We start from the raw sequence: 21,066 nt of genomic DNA on the forward strand, positions 1-21,066 counted from the left end.
CGACAGAAAGTGTAGGCTCATTCGTTGCGCAATCACAGCCATATAAGGAGAGAATGGAAAACAGAGCTTCAGAAATTCTGCTAATTCCTGGGTGATGCATCATCTTGGTTTCACCTGTAGAATGAGTTCTGGGGCACTTACAGACAAAATCTTTGCAGATTCTGAAACTTCAGAGTGTTTTCTTTCCAAAACTGTCAAGAATATGCATAGTCGAGCATCTTTTCGTGACAAAATATCGCGCTTAAAACGGGAACGTTTTTTATCCAAAAATGAAATAGCGCCCCTAGAGCTCTAACTGGTTAACTAGGGACTGGACATTAGCGAGTAATGTACTTTGAGGCGGTGGGTGGTGTGCGCGCATCCGAAGCCTCACTAGAAAACCACTCCTAAGACACTCCTAAGACACTAATTGTAACCTTCTGCATCACTTTAAGAGGTACTTTTATTTTGAAGGCAAAACTGCAAATTCCACTATTGTGCCTTGTCATAACACATAACCCGGTCCTGTCGAGCCTCACTAGCCAGATGAAGCTAGCTGGCCGCTTATAACGTTAGCTTTGGGCAACAGGGTTAAGTAGCTGGCTAGTTATTTATTTTCATGAACTGAAGTTCAATTTCAATAGGCGGACAACAAGTCGCTACCTAGCTAATACTTACTCACACGGATTCCTAAATCATTGCTAAGAATAATGAAAATTACTGCAGTTTCTACTGATCATTGTTTTCAGGCAGAGTGTATTGGTGCTAGCTAGGTACCAAGCTAAAGCTAGCTAGCTACCCCAGAAGTTGCGGTCGAACAAATAGTGCTTTATTACCAACCCACTATTGTAAACACATTGTTTGCTTGGTTGCAGACTTTTTTTTGTACAGATTTGCCAGTGCTACTGATAGTAGTGATGGCTCTTATCTTGCATGTGCAAATTCAGAACACACAGCATTCTTTAATAGAACTGTGTTATTTGACATGTCAAATGAAAAGCTTGTTTAATGCGTCATAGTATTATTTGAAGTGTATCTTTTTTGACACGCAAAGACCCAAATAGCGTTCCATAGTATGTAGTGAAGCTAATAGCAGTGACGCTATTATTGTGTAACTCTGGTAGGGCAATATCTGAAAATTAGCTCACTTGGTAGTGTGTACCGGTGCTCGACCAGTCGCGAAAGCCAACATCACCCACGACAGAGAACGGTTGATTGTCAAGGGCAATAAATGTCATTATCGTGGCGTTACTGGATTTTGCCTTTGTCTCGCTGAATTTGTTTTTTACTCTTTCAAATGATTGTTCAACTTGTTGACTGCTCGATCGACACAGCAGACCTATGCAGTAGACTATCCAATAATGTTTGTTCCATAATGCAGTTAGTGGGAAAACACCATTGTCAAAAGGGCACTGAACATGCAAGCAGTTTCATGTGAAAATATCCATTAGAAATGTTCAAAGAGAGGCGACCTAATAGCGGCTACTTTGAAGCAAGGTAAGACATGCCTCATATGAATTAAAACATTTCAGGTTTCAAACGATTTAAGTAAATGTTTTTCGAAAGGCATACTGCCTCCAGCTTATTGCAAAGTGGTGTGTGGCACGCCAATGAAGCCTGCCTTCCGTTGCAGTTTGATGTAGAGGTCAACTGATTATGATTTTTCAACACCAACAATACCGAATGAACACTTATTTTAACTTAATATAATACATCAATAAAATCAATTTAGCCTCGAATAAATAATGAAACATGTTCAATTTGGTTTAAATAATGCAAAAACAAAGTGTTGGAGAAGTAAAAGTGCAATATGTGCCATGTAAAAAAGCTAACGTTTGAGTTCCTTGCTCAGAACATGAGAACATATGAAAGCTGGTGGTTCCTTTTAACATGAATCTTCAATATTCCCAGGTAAGAAGTTTTAGTCCTATAATTCCTACAACCTATTTCTCTCTATACCATTTTGTATTTCATTAACCTTTGACTATTGGATGTCCCTATAGGCACTTTAGTATTGCCAGTGTAACAGTATAGCTTCCGTCCCTCTCCTTGCCCCTACCTGGGCTTGAACCAGGAACACACCGACAACAGCCACCCTCGAAGCATCGTTACGCATGCAGAGCACGGGAAACAACCACTCCAAGTCTCAGAGCGAGTGATGTTTGAAATGCTATTAGCGCGCACCCTGCTAACTAGCTAGCCATTTCACATCGGTTACACCAGCCTAATCTCGGGAGTTGATAGGCTTGAAGTCATAAAAAGCTGCAAAACACACGAAAGTGCTGTTTGAATGAATGCTTACGAGCCTGCTGGTGCCTACCACCGCTCAGTCAGACTGCTCTATCAAATCTTAGACTTAGTTATAACATGATAACACACAGAAATATGAGCCTTAGGTCATTAACATGGCCGGATCCGGAAACTATCATCTCGAAAACAAGATGTTTATTCTTTCAGTGAAATACGGAACCGTTCCGTATTTTATCTAACAGGTGGCATCCATAAGTCTAAATATTCCTGTTACATTGCACAACCTTCAATGTTATGTCATAATTACGTAAAATTCTGGCAAATTAGGCGGCCCAAACTGTTGCATATACACTGACTCTGCGTGCAATGAACGCAAGAGAAGTGACACAATTTCACCTGGTTAATATTGCCTGCTAACCTGGATTTATTTTAGCTAAATATGCAGGTTTAAAAATATATACTTCTGTGTATTGATTTTAAGAAAGGCATTGATGTTTATGATTAGGTACACATTGGAGCAATGATACGCACTGCATCGATTATCTGCAACGCAGGACACACTAGATAATATCTAGTAATATCATCAACCATGTGTAGTTAACTAGTGATTATGATTGATTGTTTTTTATAAGATACGTTTAATGCTAGCTAGCAACTTACCTTGGCTTACTGCATTCAGGCAGTCTCCTCGTGGAGTGCAATGTAATCAGGTGGTTAGAGCGTTGGACTAGTTAACTGTAAGTTTGCAAGATTGAATCCCCTGAGCTGACAAGGTAAAAATCTGTCGTTCTGCCCCTGAACAAGGCAGTTAACCCACTGTTCCTAGGCCGTCATTGAAAATAAGAATGTGTTCTTAACTGACTTGCCTAGTTAAATAAAGGTGTAAAAAAATATATTTAAACGGCCAAATCGGTGTCCAAAAATACCCATTTCCGATTGTCATAACTTGAAGTCGTCCCTAATTAATCGGCCATTCCAATTAATCGGTCGACCTCTAGTTTGATGCCACGTTCAAGACTACTTTGGAAAAAAACAAGCTCCGACTGGGGGAAGAAAAACAATTCTAACGGTCATCCAACTCGGAATTCGAAGATCCCTGAAATCATGATTTGACCTCCTTCCCAGTTGTCTTGAAAGCACAACAAGACCTCCGCAGCAGTGCTTGCTCTGTATGACAGATTTTCCACTCAAAGGCTCTGTATTTGTATGCTATACGGGTGTGATAAATAAGAAACATAACGAATAAAATGTACACGCACCAATTTATTTCCACTCAATTATGCAAAGTAATTTATAGACCAATTTTTAAGCATGACCAGTCTAATGTATAGACATAGACTGGTATTTCCTTCAATGAATAGGCTGAAAAGCATTATTTTACACAGGGATTTTCTTCTACCTGCGCCAATCTTATTTATTGGCTTTTCTTTGATAGGACGAAAGCAAGCTATTACCGGGTAATGGACAACTTGTCCCGGAGGTAGTGTGAGAGACATCTCTTAAAGAGATTCCATTTTTAACGACACAAGTATCTCTCCTGGACCTAGTTTGTGTCGTAGAAGTAGTGTAAAGAGGCCCCTTGCAAATGGAATGCCTTATCTCGCTAACATGTTGGGATTAATGACTGTGTTTGTGTGTGTCTGCAAGTATTGGGTGATAATATTAACAATAATGTGTATGTGTCTGTCTGCAGGTATTTGGTGACATCTATCACTTCCGGCACCGTTCTGTGGAGAAGAGGTCTCTGTCGGATCACCGAGGGACGCACGTCCGTCTACAAAAAGAGCCTCAGGTAAGACGCCTTGGGAGGAGGTGAGAGTGTGTATAGATGATGTTGGGTGGGTGAGTGTGTCAAAGTGGATGAGGAGGTTGAGAGTGAGTGTGCAGCAAGAGAGGGTGGAGGGATGTGAGTGTAGGGGAGGATGGGTTATATCAATAACATGACTTCACCAGCCGCAACAGAGGGTGGGGGTTGGATTGGGCTTGTTGAAAGATGATTCATTAATCTAGAGTCATACTGTAATGCACCTCCCAATTAACAACACAGCCAGTGTGAGAGGTGATGGAGGGCAGTATGTGAAAGAGGTTGAGAGTCACTGTACTGTAGCTAGGTTGGATTTGTTAATTTATATTCCATAACATGACTGGCAGAGCCGTTGGTACTACATCACCACCTGTGGAGCAGCCATTAGGCAGGCAGTGGGGGTAGGGTCGACGCAGAGGGGACCACGGTGAGCTAACAACCACAGGGCAGAGTGCCAGAGACCTGAGCTCTCATTTATCACCCTCTTTTAATGGATGTCTCGGACACCCTACAGCATCTGCCTGGTCCGGTTCCTTTCCCTGCTTTATGTTAGGGCTGGGAGGTGAGAGCATGCTAAACATGCTACTCACATACACACACGTATACAGTGCTTGGCTATACTCTGGTGTCTAATGATCTCATTCTCAAACCACCTCTGAATAGATTAGGTTTCCAGTTTGATTTCTAATGCTTGTCATGTCTGATTTCTCTTCCACTCCTATTGTGTGTATGTAGTCTGTACTGTGGGTGTTTGAGTGATGGGTCCCTGTTTAAAAGGTCTGTGATTAAGTGTCGCTGGGGCTGTGTGTAGTTCACTCTGTGGTCTCCTGGTCTTGCGTTTCCCTCTGTAGCTCTTTGGGCTCTGGTTGTGTTTCAATGGCTGTGAAAGTCGAGCGTTTGAACTGCGGCACAATGAATGTCCTGCCATCTGCAACAGCCGCTCAGAACCGCTCCGCTGTTTGTCACTCAGCGCAGCTCAGGTCCAGATGGGAAGATCAGAGAGAGAGGGCTAGTAACTAGTAACGCAAACTCAGATTCATGTCCAGGAAAAGCTAACATGCACGTGCAGATATGCACACACAGTCACACTCAGCACTAGTTCCTCCCCTGACTAACTAATGTTGGTGCTGTTGTGGGCTGGTTCTGCTAATGGGGGTGGCTGGCAGTTCACATGCTGTACAAAACACAGCTTTAAAGGTATGCAGGACCTGCTGATTCAGAGGTACTCTTCCCCTCCCATATCCAAAGAACAGATGTGTGTGTTCTTATGGGGGTGACTAGGTGTGAATGAGCAAGACCTGTGGTACTAACTGACATCCCCTGGGAACCCACAATTGAAAATCCCCTGTCACTATGGAGTGTCATGGGAAGTCCATTGTCTTCCCATGACACTCCCATGAAGGACTAAGTGCTACTGCAGTCTGCCAGTGGTCATCTCTCATACCCAGTCCTGTTCCTGTTGACTGTAGAGAACCCATGTTTTGGTTTCACTGCGTTATGGGAGGTCATTCAGCCAGCGAACTGTGTGGCCAAGTCTCGCTGCTGTTTTGTCTTGAGCAGGCGCACGGTGGGAAAAGCGTTGTGTGGCCTATCCTCTTACCCTTAGCAGCACAGCACCAAAACAACACTGCTCCCGCCCCGCCCCAACCCCACTCCTCTCCTCACCACTCAACTGATGGGATTTCCTCTCTCGCAGCTGCTCCATTTCCTGTTGTTGAATTCCTTTTCTCCCTGAGCACCTCAAAGAAAGGGGAACCTCCTTGCACCTCCCTCCCTGCACTGCTCAGGTCAGTCCTGTGGCCCACAGCAGTCACACTGGGGGAGATGGATCTCAAACAAAAGCAGCAATAAACCCTGCTCAAAGACCCACATTACTGTGGACCAAATGGCCAGGGACTCTGCCAAAACTCAGCCTGGCTGACAGACCCCGCTGATCGGGGAGCTAATGCCTGGGCTTGGCCCGGCTGCTCATTCACATCTAATGGTGATGCATTACTCTAATATTGTGTTGCTGTTGTAAGACCATTGCTGTAGTGAAATTGTGTTAGTTAGGCCTAAATGATATACCCATAGAAATGCCATCAATCCAGCCATCAGTATTACCAGTTATTCCTGGGCAGGCCATGTGGTCAGGGAAAACCCCTGGACCTAATCATTTTACAATCCATACAGCTACCGTTACTACAGCAATGTAATACTACAGCCATGCTCTGCCATGGTAATAGCACTCTAGCTTTGGTGTGGGCCTAAGGTTGTGTTCATGTTTGGTTGTGTTCATGTTTGGTTGTGTTCATGTTTGGTTGTGTTCATGTTTGGTTGTGTTCATGTTTGGTTGTGTTCATGTTTGGTTGTGTTCATGTTTGGTTGTGTTCATGTTTGGTTGTGTTCATGTTTGGTTGTGTTCATGTTTGGTTGTGTTCATTTTTGTATATGGAGGGGAAGAGAAGAGAGCAGGAAGGAAGGCACAGAGACCTGTCTGCTCAGTATCTGCAGGACAGCAGCGTTTAACCAAGCAGCCGGGGTCTTGTATGTGAATGGTCTGGAGCAAAGAGAAAAGCCGTCTCAGATAGCTGGCATCCGGACCCATTTATAATGGAGATCTTATCTGTTAACTGCTAGCTGGTTCCCTCTGTTCTGTTCCACCTCACTCGGTCTGTTTAAGAATTCCCGGAGACTCCCTCTCTGGCCCGCTCCAATTTTTCCCTTTTCAAACATTTGCTTAATTATCTCTCTTTGCGATAGGGAAACTTTGGCAAAGGCCTTTAAGTGTAATTAACATTGGAAGCGTCTGTCTTTCTTGACAGAGGATCGGATGGTAATTTGTGGTAACTTTGTCTCCGAGTTAAACTTAACTTCTCTTGTCTTAATGTGTTGATTTTAAATCCATCCATTCAAAATGTTTATTCACTCCCTGTCTCATAAGAAAAACACAAGCCTCTCATTAACCTCTCTGGGATATGTGGGACGGTAGCGTCCCACCTCGCCAACAGCCAGTGAGCGTGCAAATCACCAAATTCAAAACAATAAAAATCTCATTATTAAAATTCCTTAAGCATACAAGTATTTTACACCATTTCAAAGAATAAATTCTCGTTAATCCAGCCACGGTGTCTGATTTAAAAAAAATGCTTTACAGCGAAAGCACCACAAACGATTATGTTAGGTCACCACCAACTCACAGAAAAACACAGCCATTTTTTCCAGCCAAAGAGGAGTCACAAAAAGCACAAATAGAGATAAAAAAGAATCACTAACCTTTGATCTTCATCAGCTTACACTCATAGGACTTCATGTTACACAATACATGTGTGTTTTGTTCGATAAAGTGCATATTTATATCAAAAAATCGTGTTACGTTCAGTAGTTCTAAAACATGCAGTGATTGTGCAGAGAGCCACATCTATTTACAGAAATACTCATTATAAATGTTGATGAAAATACAAGTGTTATACATGGAATTAGAGATATACTTCTCCTTAATGCAACTGCTGTGTCAGATAAAAAATTAAAAAAACTTTACGGAGAAAGCAAACCATGCAATAATCTGAGTACAGCGTTCAGACAACAAAGCAGCCAAAAAGATATCCGCCATATTGGGTGGCCAACATTAGTCAGAAATAGCATTATAAATAGCTTCTTTTGTTAGGGCGTTTGGTAAACAAATCCAAAAGTGCGTTCAGGTCCAGCCGAACGTCGGACGAAAAGTTCAAAAAGTTCCGTTACAGCCCGTAGAAACTTGTCAAACGATGTATAGAATCAATCTTTAGGATGTTTTTATCATAAATATTCAATAATGTTCCAACTGGAGAATTCCTATGTCTGTAGAAAAGCAATGGAACGAGAGCTAACTCTCTCGTGACCGCGCCTCAGAGCCTGTGGCACTCTGCCAGACACCTGGCTCATTCTTCTCTCATTCGGTCCCACTTCGCAGTAGAAGCCTCAAAAAAAAAAAAAAAAAAAGTTCTAAAGACTGTTGACATCTAGTGGAAGCCTTAGGAAGTACAACATAACCAATATCCCACTGTATCTACAATAGGGGCTGAGTTAAACTACAAGCCTCAGATTTCCCACTTCCTGGTTGGATTTTTCTCAGGTTTTCGCCTGCCATATGAGTTCTGTTATACTCAGACATCATTCAAACAGTTTTAGAAACTTCAGAGTTTCTATCCAATACTACTAATAATATGCATATATTAGCACCTGGGACAGAGTAGCAGGCAGTTCACTCTGGTCACCTTATTCATCGAAGCTACTCAATACTGCCCCCCGGTCACCAAAAAGTTAATGCTGTTTTCTGGGGGTGATCCATTAGGCTAATTTGAAAAGATCAGTCCTATGGAAAGGATTGGTTGCGCCATTTTTTTTTTTTTTTGCCTTCCCATCCTCAAATCAAATGTTATTGGTCACATACACATGGTTAGCAGATGTTAATGCGAGTGTAGCGAAATGCTTGCTCATCCTCTATGCAGTCAGGCGCTACTTGATAACCCTGTGCATTTTAAGAGAGGGATTTAGCTAATCTGGGATGCTATCTTTCATGACTGACCTGTTTTTAATCAATAACCTCAGAGATACTGACGCTGTCTGAGCTTAGCAGACTGTTCATTAACAGTCCAGAACCTCCATTTTCCATCTGAACCTCCGGTTTTCCATCTGGAACATCAAGGTAACAAACTATCAACAGTGTTCTTTCTGGTTGTATTGTGGTTGGCAGAGTTCATGAAAGCAATGACAGGCTCCATTGGTCAAATGCAGACTGTAAACAGTGTTGCCCTGAGTTACCATAGAGACTGTTGTTTTTATGGAAAGTGAGTTTCTCCCTAATGTGTGTTCTCAGTACACACACCACATAGTGAGCCCAGTACCAGCAGCTAATCTGCATGCTTGACTGAGTGTGCTTGAGCTGTGATTAAGGGGTCTTGTAGCAGGCCTTGTTAATGCCTTGTTTGCAGGAGGACGAGCCCAGACTGTGGCATGGCACAATTACAGGGGTCCTCTCCCTCCCTCTTTTGGCCCTCTCACTCTCCGCATGGCTGACCTAGCCTCATTCTGTGGCCGCCAGTAAATCGCAGAGTAAGAGATTTAACAGTCAGGGAAAAACCATGTTGCTTCTGGCCATGCAATATCACTGTTTCCTTTTTGAACATTATTTTTGATGTCGCCTCAGTCGTCATTATTCTGTGGGGAGCTGGTGAGTGTAAAGCTGATGACTGGTCTGTGGGGAGCTGGTGAGTGTAAAGCTGGTGACTGGTCTGTGGGGAGCTGGTGAGTGTAAAGCTGATGACTGGTCTGTGGGGAGCTGGTGAGTGTAAATCTGATGACTGGTCTGTGGGGAGCTGGTGAGTGTAAAGCTGGTGACTGGTCTGTGGGGAGCTGGTGAGTGTAAAGCTGATGACTGGTCTGTGGGGAGCTGGTGAGTGTAAAGCTGGTGAATGGTCTGTGGGGAGCTGGTGAGTGTAAAGCTGGTGACTGGTCTGTGGGGAGCTGGTGAGTGTAAAGCTGATGACTGGTCTGTGGGGAGCTGGTGAGTGTAAAGCTGATGACTGGTCTGTGGGGAGCTGGTGAGTGTAAAGCTGGTGACTGGTCTGTGGGGAGCTGGTGAGTGTAAAGCTGGTGACTGGTCTGTGGGGAGCTGGTGAGTGTAAAGCTGGTGACTGGTCTGTGGGGAGCTGGTGAGTGTAAAGCTGATGACTGGGTAAAGAGAGGAAAGCAACACTATCTACTCTGTTCCATGACTTCAGCCTGGATTAGAGATCAATGGAAACTGTTGCTTCCTGACAGGAAGTCACGTGGACTCATGAGTAATGGAGTGAAGTCTGATGGTACATCCCAATAGTCTAACGTAGCCATGCCCCACTATTTCATCTGATATCCCCTGCTGTAGGACACCGATAAATACCCCATGTTATCTTTGTTTTCATATTGCTGCTGTCAGTACAGTAGCGCCCCACCCCCAGTCCCCCATTCTTCTTAATGTGTTGACCTTGTGAAGGGGCCACCCACTGTGGAAGCATCTGTTCCAGTGTGATTCTGTACAACTGCCACCAGCAAGGGCCTTTCAACACTGATTCATGTAAACACGTCCGTTTTAAAACTTCTGTACACCAATTATTGGTTGGAGGGCAGCGCATAAAGGTGTGTGTTGTCGGTAGTAACCTTGGTGTTATTGACGCTCTTGTGGTTTGAGCTGTTAGCAGAGAGGGGGCTGCTGTGGTTCCTGGTTGTCCTTCATGCCTGCCTCTCTGTCCTTGCAGCAGTCTCTTGCCTCCCTGCTGCAGCTTCTCGTCCACACCCCTCTCTCCACTTCCCCCTCTGCCTGCGTCCCTTTCAGCCACTCCACTGTACGGAGAGACAGCAGCCCGTAGAGGGGGTGTGATGCAAGGTTGTCGTTGTGTGCTATCTGCCTCTGTCCACACTTTCTGCCGCACACCGGCTGGAACTCCCAGAGAAGAATATCTCAAATCAAATCACATTTTATTGGTCGCTTACACAGTTTCTAGCTCCAACAGCGCAGTAATACCTGGCAAAAAATAAAACACAATGCACACACAATCCAGAAAAATCCCTCCCTGCTTACTGTTATTACCAGGGCTTTGTGTGGGGAGGAAGAGCACAGTGAGGAGGGAGACTGAGGATAAAGACTGGGTGTGTGTATATATATCCTCCTTTCTATGTTGTTTTTTTGTTTGTGTGTCTGTCTCTGTCTGCGTTAATGTGATTTTGTGTGTGTCTGTGTGGCCCCCTATCTGACCTCATCTAGCAGTTGTAATTAGTCTCAGCGCAGGCCGTCGTTAGGCTCAGTCTCTAATGAGGAGCTCCTGAAACGTATGTTAGAACTGCTGTTCCCTTTATCTCTCTCTGCTGTCATCCCGCTCTGCTTGCTGAAACTAGATTTCTCTTTCATTCAGGGGAAACGGTGACCCTCATGTTCCCTCCTGCTCATCGTTATTCCTTATACCCTGTACTAATGGTCTTCCTCTGGTATATTGAGTGCCGCATTAGCACGGCTACTTCAGTAATGGCCGCCCTCTGGTTGAAATCCCTGTTACTAGAGGAGTAGTGGCGTTCCCATCAGGATATTAAGATGGTGAACGAGTCTACTTGAAGATGGAATCCGCAGCAGGGGAAACGGCGCCACTGTTTGCCCCACGGCTTTTGTTTTTGTTTTTGTTTTGTTGACGAAGTGGATGTGAGGAGTGTCGCCCAATGTGGTCAAAAATTGCAGTACATATTGCTGCTTCTCACTAGTACAATGTCTAATGAAGAAGAAAAAATAACAGTTTGCATTAACTTGTTGTAGGATGTGGTAGTTTCACCATTAAAGATTCCAGCTTTAATGTGGAGTGCCCAAGCTGAATGTAATCACGTCTCTCTGTTTAATGCCATGACTGATGCCTCTGTGTGTGTGTGTGTGTGTGTGTGTGTGTGTGTGTGTGTTCCTCAGGTGACGTGGGCAGAACAGCAGGTGGTGAAGAGTAGGAAGAAGAGGGACATCTACACGGAGCCCTCAGACCCCAAGTTCACTCAGCAGTGGTACCTGGTGAGTAGACCAAGTCTGGCTGACGTTTAACCTTTCTGATCTCCCCATCCCGGATCCGGGTTCGTGAATACAGACTCAAGCTCATTACCATAACGCAACGTTAACTATTCATGAAAATCGCAAATGAAATGAAATAAATATGCTAGCTCTCAAGCTTAGCCTTTTGTTAACAACACTGTCATCTCAGATTTTCAAAATATGCTTCTCAACCATTGCAAAACAAGCATTTGTGTAACAGTATTGATGGCTAACGTAGCATTTAGCATTAGCGTTCAGCTGGCAACATTTACACAAAAAAACAGAAAAGCATTCAAAAAAATAATTTACCTTTGAAGAACTTCAGATGTTTTCAATGAGGAGACTCTCAGATAGCAAATGTTCAGTTTTTCCTGAAAGATTATTTGTTTAGGACAAATCGCTCCGTTTTCTGCGTCACGTTTAGCTATGAAAAAACCCCTGTATCCAGGATTGTGTAAATCTATCAGCAAGCTCATTAGCATAACACAACGTTAACTATTTATGAAAATCGCAAATGAAATGAAATAAATATGCCATCTCTCAAGCTTAGCCTTTTGTAAACAACACTGTCATCTCAGATTTTCAAAATATGCTTCTCAACCATAGGAAAACAATCATTTGTGTAAAAGTAGCTAGCTAGAGTTAGCATTTCGCGTTAGCATTTAGCGTTAGCATTAGCGTTAGCATCCAGCACGCAACATTAACAAAAACATAAAAGCCTTCAAATAAAATCATTTACCTTTGAAGAACTTCTGATGTTTTCAATGAGGATACTCTCAGTTAGATAGCAGATGCTCAGTTTTTCCAAAAAGATTCCTTGTGTATTAGAAATAGCTCCGTTTTATACATCACATTTGGCTACCAAAAAAAATCCATAAATTCAGTCCTCAAAACGCAAACTTTTTTCCAAATTAACTCCATAATATCGACTGAAAACATGGCAAACGTTGTTTAGAATCAATCCTCAAGGTGTTTTTCACATATCTCTTCATTGATACATCGTTCTTGGAAACATGCTTTCTCTCCTGAATCCCAGGAGAAAATGCCTGCACCTGAAGATTACGCACAAATTTAGACAAAGGACACCGGGCGGACCTCTGGAAAATGTAGTCTCTTATGGCCAATCTTCCAATGATATGCCTACAAATACGTCACAATGCTGCTAAGACCTTGGGCGAACGACAGAAAGTGTAGGCTCATTCCTTGCGCAATCACAGCCATATAAGGAGAGAATGGAAAACAGAGCTTCAGAAATTCTGCTAATTCCTGGGTGATGCATCATCTTGGTTTCGCCTGTAGAATGAGTTCTGGGGCACTTACAGACAAAATCTTTGCAGATTCTGAAACTTCAGAGTGTTTTCTTTCCAAAACTGTCAAGAATATGCATAGTCGAGCATCTTTTCGTGACAAAATATCGCGCTTAAAACGGGAACGTTTTTTATCCAAAAATGAAATAGCGCCCCTAGAGCTCTAAGAGGTTAACAATCTATCGCTTTATTATCTCTCAATAGGAAAAATATGAGGAAGAATGTGTCTCATGCGAGGGAGAGAAATCAATACCCACTCTCAGCTCTTCATTGCTGTCATAAATAAGCCACAATGGCTTCCTCAGTGTATGGACTGAAATTTCAGAAACAACCTCTCAGACAACTTCAGACTACTGCCCATCACTGAAGCCACTGTGTTGTCAGGAGACAGACAGTTCAAACCTCTTCTCAGTTGATCAGTAATTCCTCCCTGTGCTCGGCTGTGTGCAATGTTATGTCTGGATGCACAGGGCTCTATAGAGCCTGTATCTTTATTAAAAGGGAAATGACATAAGAGCCCATACAGTGGCACAGCAGAGCCCAGCGCTCTGTTTGATCGGTCTGCCCATTCTCCAATAACTCAGTGGATATTTCCCTGTTGGCCGAGTAAAAAAATCAACTTTACTCTATTCAATATACTGTATTAATACATGGCGGCCCTTTGTCTGAAGGAGTGGGTGTGATTTAAGCGTCTTGGTCGATGCAGAATGGACTGCTTAATGACCATGGTCTTTTAGGAGTCCATTATCAGAACGGCATACACATTTGGGTTTCCAGTCTTAAATTGAATTCATCTATTTATTCTATTCCCCAGACAATGGCACAGTCCCCGAACGAGGCCGTGAATATAAATAAAGGACTGAAATTAAACCAGTCTCAGTTATTGACTGTATGTATCATCTTAAATGCAAAGCACTTTGACAAGGTTACACAGTCTGATCCAGTGGTCCATGAAAGAAACGGTGGGATAAACAAGTTGTGATTTCTCTTCACTTTGCTCCACCTTTAATTAGTCTCAAAGAAGGTTCAAGGCAATATAAAAGAGTTGATTGTAATTCTCAACAAACAAACATTCCTCGCTTATTCTCTGGAGCTGAAGCAAATCCAATTTCGCCCCATGTCCCCGAGCTGCTGCTGTTGGGGGGGGGGGGTGCTGACTTCACCAGTGTGACTAGCTACATTTAATTCCCCTCCGGAGTTCACAGCTCTGTCGCACACAGCTCGCTCGCGAACTCTCCAGGCACACTGATTTGACTTAAGCAGTTTACTATCATGCCACAGAGGGAGTCAAGGAACCCGGGGCCCTGCGATGGAGAAGTATGGAGAGGTACAGCTGGTGCTGCTTGCGGTTAGAGGCTACTGTGGAGTGAGGTACGAGGAGTAGAGAGTATGCAATGAGAAGGTTGTGAGGGTGTAAGGAGTGTAAAAAGGGTATTTAGTTTTAGTGGGAGCATGTAGCTGTAGCAAAGGTATAATGTTGTAGTGTGGTGTGAATAAGGGTGTAGGTGTAGTGTGCATGTAACAAGGGTGCAGTCAGGCAAAACAGTGTTCTAGATGGGGTGCTGCTATATGAGCCTAGTCTGAGAGCCTAGTCTGAGAGCCTGAGCCCAGGTGATTCTTGGTGGCAGAAAGTATCTGTCGTCAGTTTACACTGTGTCTCTATGATAAGGACATGGATAGACTTTGCTGCTACTTCCTCTGCTTATTCTTATGTATGACCGCAGCTCATATCACTGGTCTGTCCCTCATGGATGAAAAATAAATAAATAAAAAAGCTCAAGGCACAGTGTGAGATTACGAAGGCAGGACAGTTTGTTCATGTGCCAATATTTAATGCAGTAAGCGGTCAATTTAGGTATAGGAAAAATACAGAAATACCAATGTCCAAGACCATTACAAGAGCCTGGAGAATTTTCAGGGTAATTTCCAGATTTAATCAGGATTTTCTGAGTGAGATGGATCCACACAACCATGGCCAAAGCTTTGATCTATCTGACACCGAAGGGGTGTGGTATCTGACACCGAAGGGGTGTGGTATCTGACACCGAAGGGGTGTGGTATCTGACACCGAAGGGGTGTGGTATCTGACACCGAAGGGGTATCTGACACCGAAGGGGTATCTGACACCGAAGGGGTGTGGTATCTGACACCGAAGGCCTTGGATGAGAGGAAAATAGTAGGACGCTTTTCAGACAAATTATATTAAATTTGCGGCAGCATTTTAGAGAAATGGCTGTGAACTGCAAGGCCTCAATCATGGTATTTGACCAATGGTCAAGTATGATGTGGAGAGAATACCAAAAGGCCTGTGTAGAAGTCTCTGTACCATTACCCTGGTGGCTGGTTGCCCACTAACAGAGACCCTCGGGGTGGCTCTGATGAGAGACGTGTTCTGGTCTGGGACTGATGCTACATGCTGAGTGACGAGCCTGTCTGTCTTTGTCTGCCTAGCACCACAGGATGTTGTAAGCCTGTCTGGTGCCACAGGATGCCGTCTGCCTCCCGTGGGGATTTAGTCATTTTCTGTTATGATTGATGTCTAATGCAGTCTGACACACCACCCAAACACTCATCTATATATTTCTTGTTGGAGATGATCGCGGTATATTTTTTTCATTTCATAAAAACAATTATAAACTGGGTGGTTCGAGCCCTGAATGCTGATTGGCTAACAGCCGTGGTATATCAGACCGTGTATCAACACATGTATTTTTACTGCTCTAATTACGTTGGTAATAAGTTTATAATATCAATAAGGTACCTCAGGGGTTTGTGGTATATTGCTTAATTTGATGATGCAAAGATATAAGTTTGATAATTTTTGTCATTTAACGTGTGTCTTGTAATGGATCTTTAGACTCCATTGACTGTTCTTGGTGTTTTCTACTCCACAGTACAATGCTAATCATCGTGACCTGAATGCTAAAGGTGCATGGGAGCTGGGCTACACTGGGAAGGGAGTGGTGGTGTCCATCCTGGACGATGGTATAGAGAAGAACCACCCAGACCTTATATCAAACTATGTGAGTATCACCGTCATCTTACCCCTGGCTTCAAGGCTGGGGCTGCTGCATTTCAATAGTTTAAGGTGGCTTCCTTTCCATGATCCATGTTGATGAGGAGAGGAGGCCATTTTGGACTATTGGTATTCACCCCTAGACTTTTACTCTTACTCCTCTTATCATAATGAGTGATTCTGATTGTCTCTGTCTGCATGTAGGACCCAGACGCCAGCTATGATGTGAACGACGGAGATCCAGACCCTCAGCCACGATACACACAACTCAACGACAACCGGTAAGACCCTGATTTTAAAAAAGACACTGTTTCAGTGACAGCAGAATTTGTTCTCCCCGTGCCTAACTTGATTCTTTATACAAATCTACCATTGACGTCAATGCATGATTAACATGGAAATACGAGTCACGGCGTGTGCCCATGCCACATTATGATTCAGTTCTGAGAGAAGAGACGTGTAGGATGGTTCTTATATTAGGCAATACTTAACGCATTACACGGGAATCGTCACGCCTCTACATGAATAGGTTGTTTCATTGTGGTGTCCTCATAAAAAATACTGTCATTTCTCATGCAGTCAGTTGGGTGTGTGGTTCTATTGAAGAGAGACAGAGGAAAAGATCTGGAATAGCTGGGGGGGGGGTAATGGAGTGAGTTATGGGCACCGTCACTCTGGCTTGGGTCCAGGTCTGTCAGCTGTTAGAGCAGAGCTTTTCTGAGTGAAAAGAGAAAGGGACATGCACTCAATGAATGTGACAGTTGAGTTATTTTAATAAGCCGGGAGACAGATTGAAGTAGTAGACTCTTAGAGGGTTGGAAAACATGTCAATGGGTTTTGGGTCTCCCCCCAATCGAGAGCAAAAACATGTGCTTTAGAGTCTTAAATCACCCAGCTGCTAACAGGGCATTTCTGTGGCCTAGTTAAGTGGAGTAAATCTCCTGGGATTAAGTGAATTTGTGAAGAAAGCAGCTTTACTGCAGTGGCCTGAGCAGATGGCATTAAGACTTGTTTACTACCGCCCCAATGTCTTCTCTGCTGCCCTGAATTGATCGAATTAATTTCATCAGCGTTAACGAATACAACAAATCTCCTGGCTCTGGAAAGGCCTGCTCCTCTCGTTCTGCTCCCCTGCATGCTTCCCCTTTCTGACTTAAATGTGTGATTTTCCGTAATCTGCTGTTTTCGGGCTGCTAGCCAAATACCCTTTTTTTAATCTTGAGGCTAACCATGCTTGGTGATGACAGGCAAAGAGGGTTATAGTTAGATGCTGGTGGAAATCAAAGGTCTCCAACTGAGACTGCATGGGTCTGGAGCAGGCACTGTCCACATGGAGGCCAGACTGGTGTAAGGAGAGATGGAGATGGCCTCAAGTAAAATGACAGTGCATACATTACTTCCTACGCTAGTGTGTATAGCCATAGGTCTTGAGCCTCCTGCGGTCAAGGCGAGAAAGTGAAACGGTGGAGTAAGAGCCAACGCCAATGGAGCTCTGCCACTTACCACACACACGCGTACACACACAGAGCCATCCATTATGATTCCCCCAGCATACACACAGAGCCATACATTATTATTCCCCCAGCATACACACAGCCAACAGACAGTTGATTCCCCTATCCCCCACACACAGTGCAGTAAATGCCTTTGGACTGAGAATCCTCCTGGCTTGTCCTCTCCTCCCTGCCTAGCTCACCCCAGCCCTTATCTCCGGCCGCCCAGCTCTGCCTCGCTTCCCCGTGGCAGGACTGAGGTGTGTGTAACTGCGTCGGTTTGGTGTAGGCGTGTGTGTAAACACCCTGTAGGCAGGCTGGAGCTCTGTAAGGCTGTGTAAGGGTCTGTTCCCTGCAGAAAGCCCAGCTCTGTTCACCTCCATAAAGCTCCCTTTCTTCCACTGCCTGAGGAACGCTCCTCTGCAGCAATGTGGCCATTCAGCCCCGTGATTCTCAAGTCAACATGTGATCTGGCCCTGTGGCTCTGCAGCCATACTGTCTTAGAACAGGAGGATCAGTCTCTCTAGGGGCCTCTGCTGTGAGCTAAAATTGGAATTGGGGGGGGGGGGGGGGGGGGGGGTTATTTTTATGCATCAAATGTTTCCCAAAATGCCCATCCTCAGCTGGGAGTGGCAGGCTTTAAAGCTAAGTCTAGCGCAGGATAATCTCCATAAGATTTGAACTGAGGTTCTCTTGTAATTGATTTAGCCAACGGAGGCTTTTCTGTTGTTTGAGGTATTTTGGTAAAGCAGTGGGAAGGGGACTTGATGTATTTTTTTTTATGTCCTGGAGGAAGTTGATTTTATCACACGGTGCTGTAACTGCTGTACTATGGCTGATATCATGTTATTCATATTTTAATTAAAAAGAGCCAGGGAGTTTGAATCGTGCTTTACATTAAGTTGGCTTGCTGCAAGATACCATCAAGGACAAGAAACTTAGATTAACTGTACTGTAGTTGTACACACACACACAGCAATGTAGCTGTATATTGGGTGAACATTGGGGATATTGCTGGTAGCAGTAAGTGTTGGTGATCATCTGACCACCTTTTCTCAGGCATCCAGGGTGCCAGTGCTCTGTGTCTGTTAGTGCAAGAAAGAGCTCTTGCTTTGTAACAGGAGGCATGTGTGTTTGTGTAGTATTTGCTTTCAGTTTCCACTGTATCGCTGTCATGTCAGGTTGTGTACACACAGCATGAAATGTCTAGTACACACACGTTTGTGTCTGTAACAAGGCTGCAGGGGCCAAGGAAAATAGTTCAATTGATGTTATATAAGGTTGCATTCTGACTTATCAAACATTGCTATCAGTTAGAGGAGGAGAACGCTTGTTCTTCATTACAGCCCATCATTTCTCTGGAACATTAAATCCCTCTTCCTAATGTGACCGGTCGTCAGTGTTGGGAGGAAGGCTCTAAATCAGGAGCACTCAACAGAACAACGCAGGTTGATTCATTTTACAGCGTCTCAGATTAGTTACACAAGATGTTTGCTTTGTATTCCCCCCCTGCCTCTGTTCCATAAACACTGAGAGACATTTTGTCCTGTAGGTCAACTCATTAGTCAGCTGATTGAGTAGGAGCGGGGCCAGAGCAGTTGTCCAGATTTACCTCTGGGCAGGCAGGCTAATGATCAGCTGGGGCCAATGGCCCAGCCTCAGAGAGCACAAATGATTTTCTTCTCAGTAATTCATTCAGGTTAGGGAAAAACAGCGCGTGGAAGGAGCGCCCTGTCAAGCTATCAATAGCCCAATATGGCATCTGAGCGAGAAGAGCTCTCAGATGGGGAATTAGGGTTCCATTTGAGTAGTCTGTCTATGTAGTGCACTGCTTTTGGCATCATTTAAAAAGTAGTAGTAGGGTGTAATTTTGGATTTTGAAGCAGGACTTCAGTGGACTGTACGGTATTTTACAGCTTGGACCTGTCGTAGGAAGTTTCATCACGTTACGCAACGATAATAGGTGTAACTTTATGTATGACCTGAAAGGACGTAATGGCTGTTAGCACTGTGTTTCTGCTCTGTAGGAAACCTCTAAAGTGTTCCACCTGTAGTTTTTCCCACATAAAAATATTTGTCTTAATCTCTGTTCTTTTAACAGTTGGCTCCGTTTGAAATATTGTGTCTTTATGGAAGTTCCACCTGTGGTTTCCCCTTGTATTAACATTTATTATGATAATGTTAAGACCTTTAAGGAGGCAGCTGGTTGCCATGGGGATGTGAGCACCAAATTGGCTGCATCATCCCGAAAGTTCATCAAACTGTAGCCTTATGGTTTCAGCACTCCAGTTCCACACCAGTATGGGAGCCATGTTCTATCGAAACTGATAACTATGAAATATGAGTTCCAGCTAAGGAGAAAGCAAAATCAGCATTCTCACAGCACAATGATAATGTTGTTTTAGCTTACCATGGAAATCAGCTTTCTTGTTTTATTTTAATATGCCCTTCAGTTAAGTTAGTCCAAACTTCTGGGAGGTTTGTCTCGTTCCTCTCATAGTTTATCATTCCAACACCGTCTACAGTATCCTATCCTCAGTTTACCTTTATGTATTACTTTCTGGCCAGCTCAGTTGAAAACTGGCTTTGTCGGTGGTGTTAAGACTGGAGATGGCCTTGTCTCTGCTCCAGTAGTTCTGGTCAGGCTGACTTGCAGCTCCTTGGGGACCAGCCTCATTTCCTGCTCAACTGCAGTCCAGAGGAAGGAAGGAAGGAAGGAAGGAAGGAAGGAAGGAAGGAAGGAAGGAAGGAAGGAAGGAAGGAAGGAAGGAAGGAAGGAAGGAAGGAAGGAAGGAAGGAAGGAAGGAAGGAAGGAAGGAAGGAAGGAAGGAAGGAAGGAGTTTCCCCTTCACACTGTGCTTAAAGTTTTTTTTAATTTTTTCGTAATCCCCCTGCGGGTGATGTTTTGGGCACGGTAAGCTCATCCTAGATCCATACCTAATGGTAAATTCTGCTTGGAGGAACGGCCAGCTGACGGAGATGGATTGTTTGACCTACTGCAGTTGTCAATTAAAGCAAGGACGAAGACAATTGACCCAACGTCATTACATAAAAGGAAAATTAACACTTGGTCTAATTCAATGTCAGTTTTGAGTTCTAGCCTAGGATTGGGGAGCTGATCCAAGATTTGTGCCCATCTTCCAGACTACATTAGAGCAATTACTCAGAATTAGTCTGTTTCAACGTGACTTTGGTGAGGTATTACCCTATGGGTGTATCGGAGTGCCTGGACACTGCCTGTCTGCTTTTAGTTGAGTCATTGTTTAAGAATCTTTGAGTAGAAGGTGTTTCCTCCACACAGTGATGTGATGCAAGTAGGGCTGTCTGTTCTTTGAATGAATGCTAATCCAATGGTTAGCTTTGGGCTGGCAGCCAGCTGTAGCTGTGTGTAAGTCTCAGTCTTCTCTCCAGACATGTGTGTCTGTAATCAGATAATGCCTGTTGTGTTCAACTCATTGACATTGCTTTTTGTTGCTCTTATCCCTCTAGATAAATATCACTGTTGTGTGGAGACTACAGAGGATTGTTACACAATTAGGGCAGCAGCTACGAAGGCAGCAGAGTGGGCAGCAGCTACCTTATAAAAAAATCCAGCACATAAGCAGAGATCTTTAGCCACAGAAAGTCCGGAACTGTAGCCACTATTTTTAACCTCAAAT

At 43.9% G+C, this 21,066-nt stretch overlaps 1 protein-coding gene across 5 annotated transcripts in view; it reads left to right on the forward strand.

The window, feature by feature from the left end:
* Positions 1-21,066, forward strand: part of LOC110506586 (furin-1) — a 108,995-nt gene that overhangs the window by 62,918 nt on the left and 25,011 nt on the right. For all 5 annotated transcript variants that reach the window (XM_036964201.1, XM_021586313.2, XM_036964202.1 and 2 more), the window contains exons 3-6: positions 3,923-4,021; positions 11,478-11,573; positions 15,793-15,921; positions 16,119-16,195. In XM_036964201.1, coding sequence (XP_036820096.1) covers positions 3,923-4,021; positions 11,478-11,573; positions 15,793-15,921; positions 16,119-16,195 — 401 coding nt within the window. The remainder of the gene's footprint in view (positions 1-3,922; positions 4,022-11,477; positions 11,574-15,792; positions 15,922-16,118; positions 16,196-21,066) is intronic.

The sequence above is a fragment of the Oncorhynchus mykiss genome, chromosome 26, assembly GCF_013265735.2.
Source record: "Oncorhynchus mykiss isolate Arlee chromosome 26, USDA_OmykA_1.1, whole genome shotgun sequence".
NCBI lineage: Eukaryota > Metazoa > Chordata > Actinopteri > Salmoniformes > Salmonidae > Oncorhynchus > Oncorhynchus mykiss.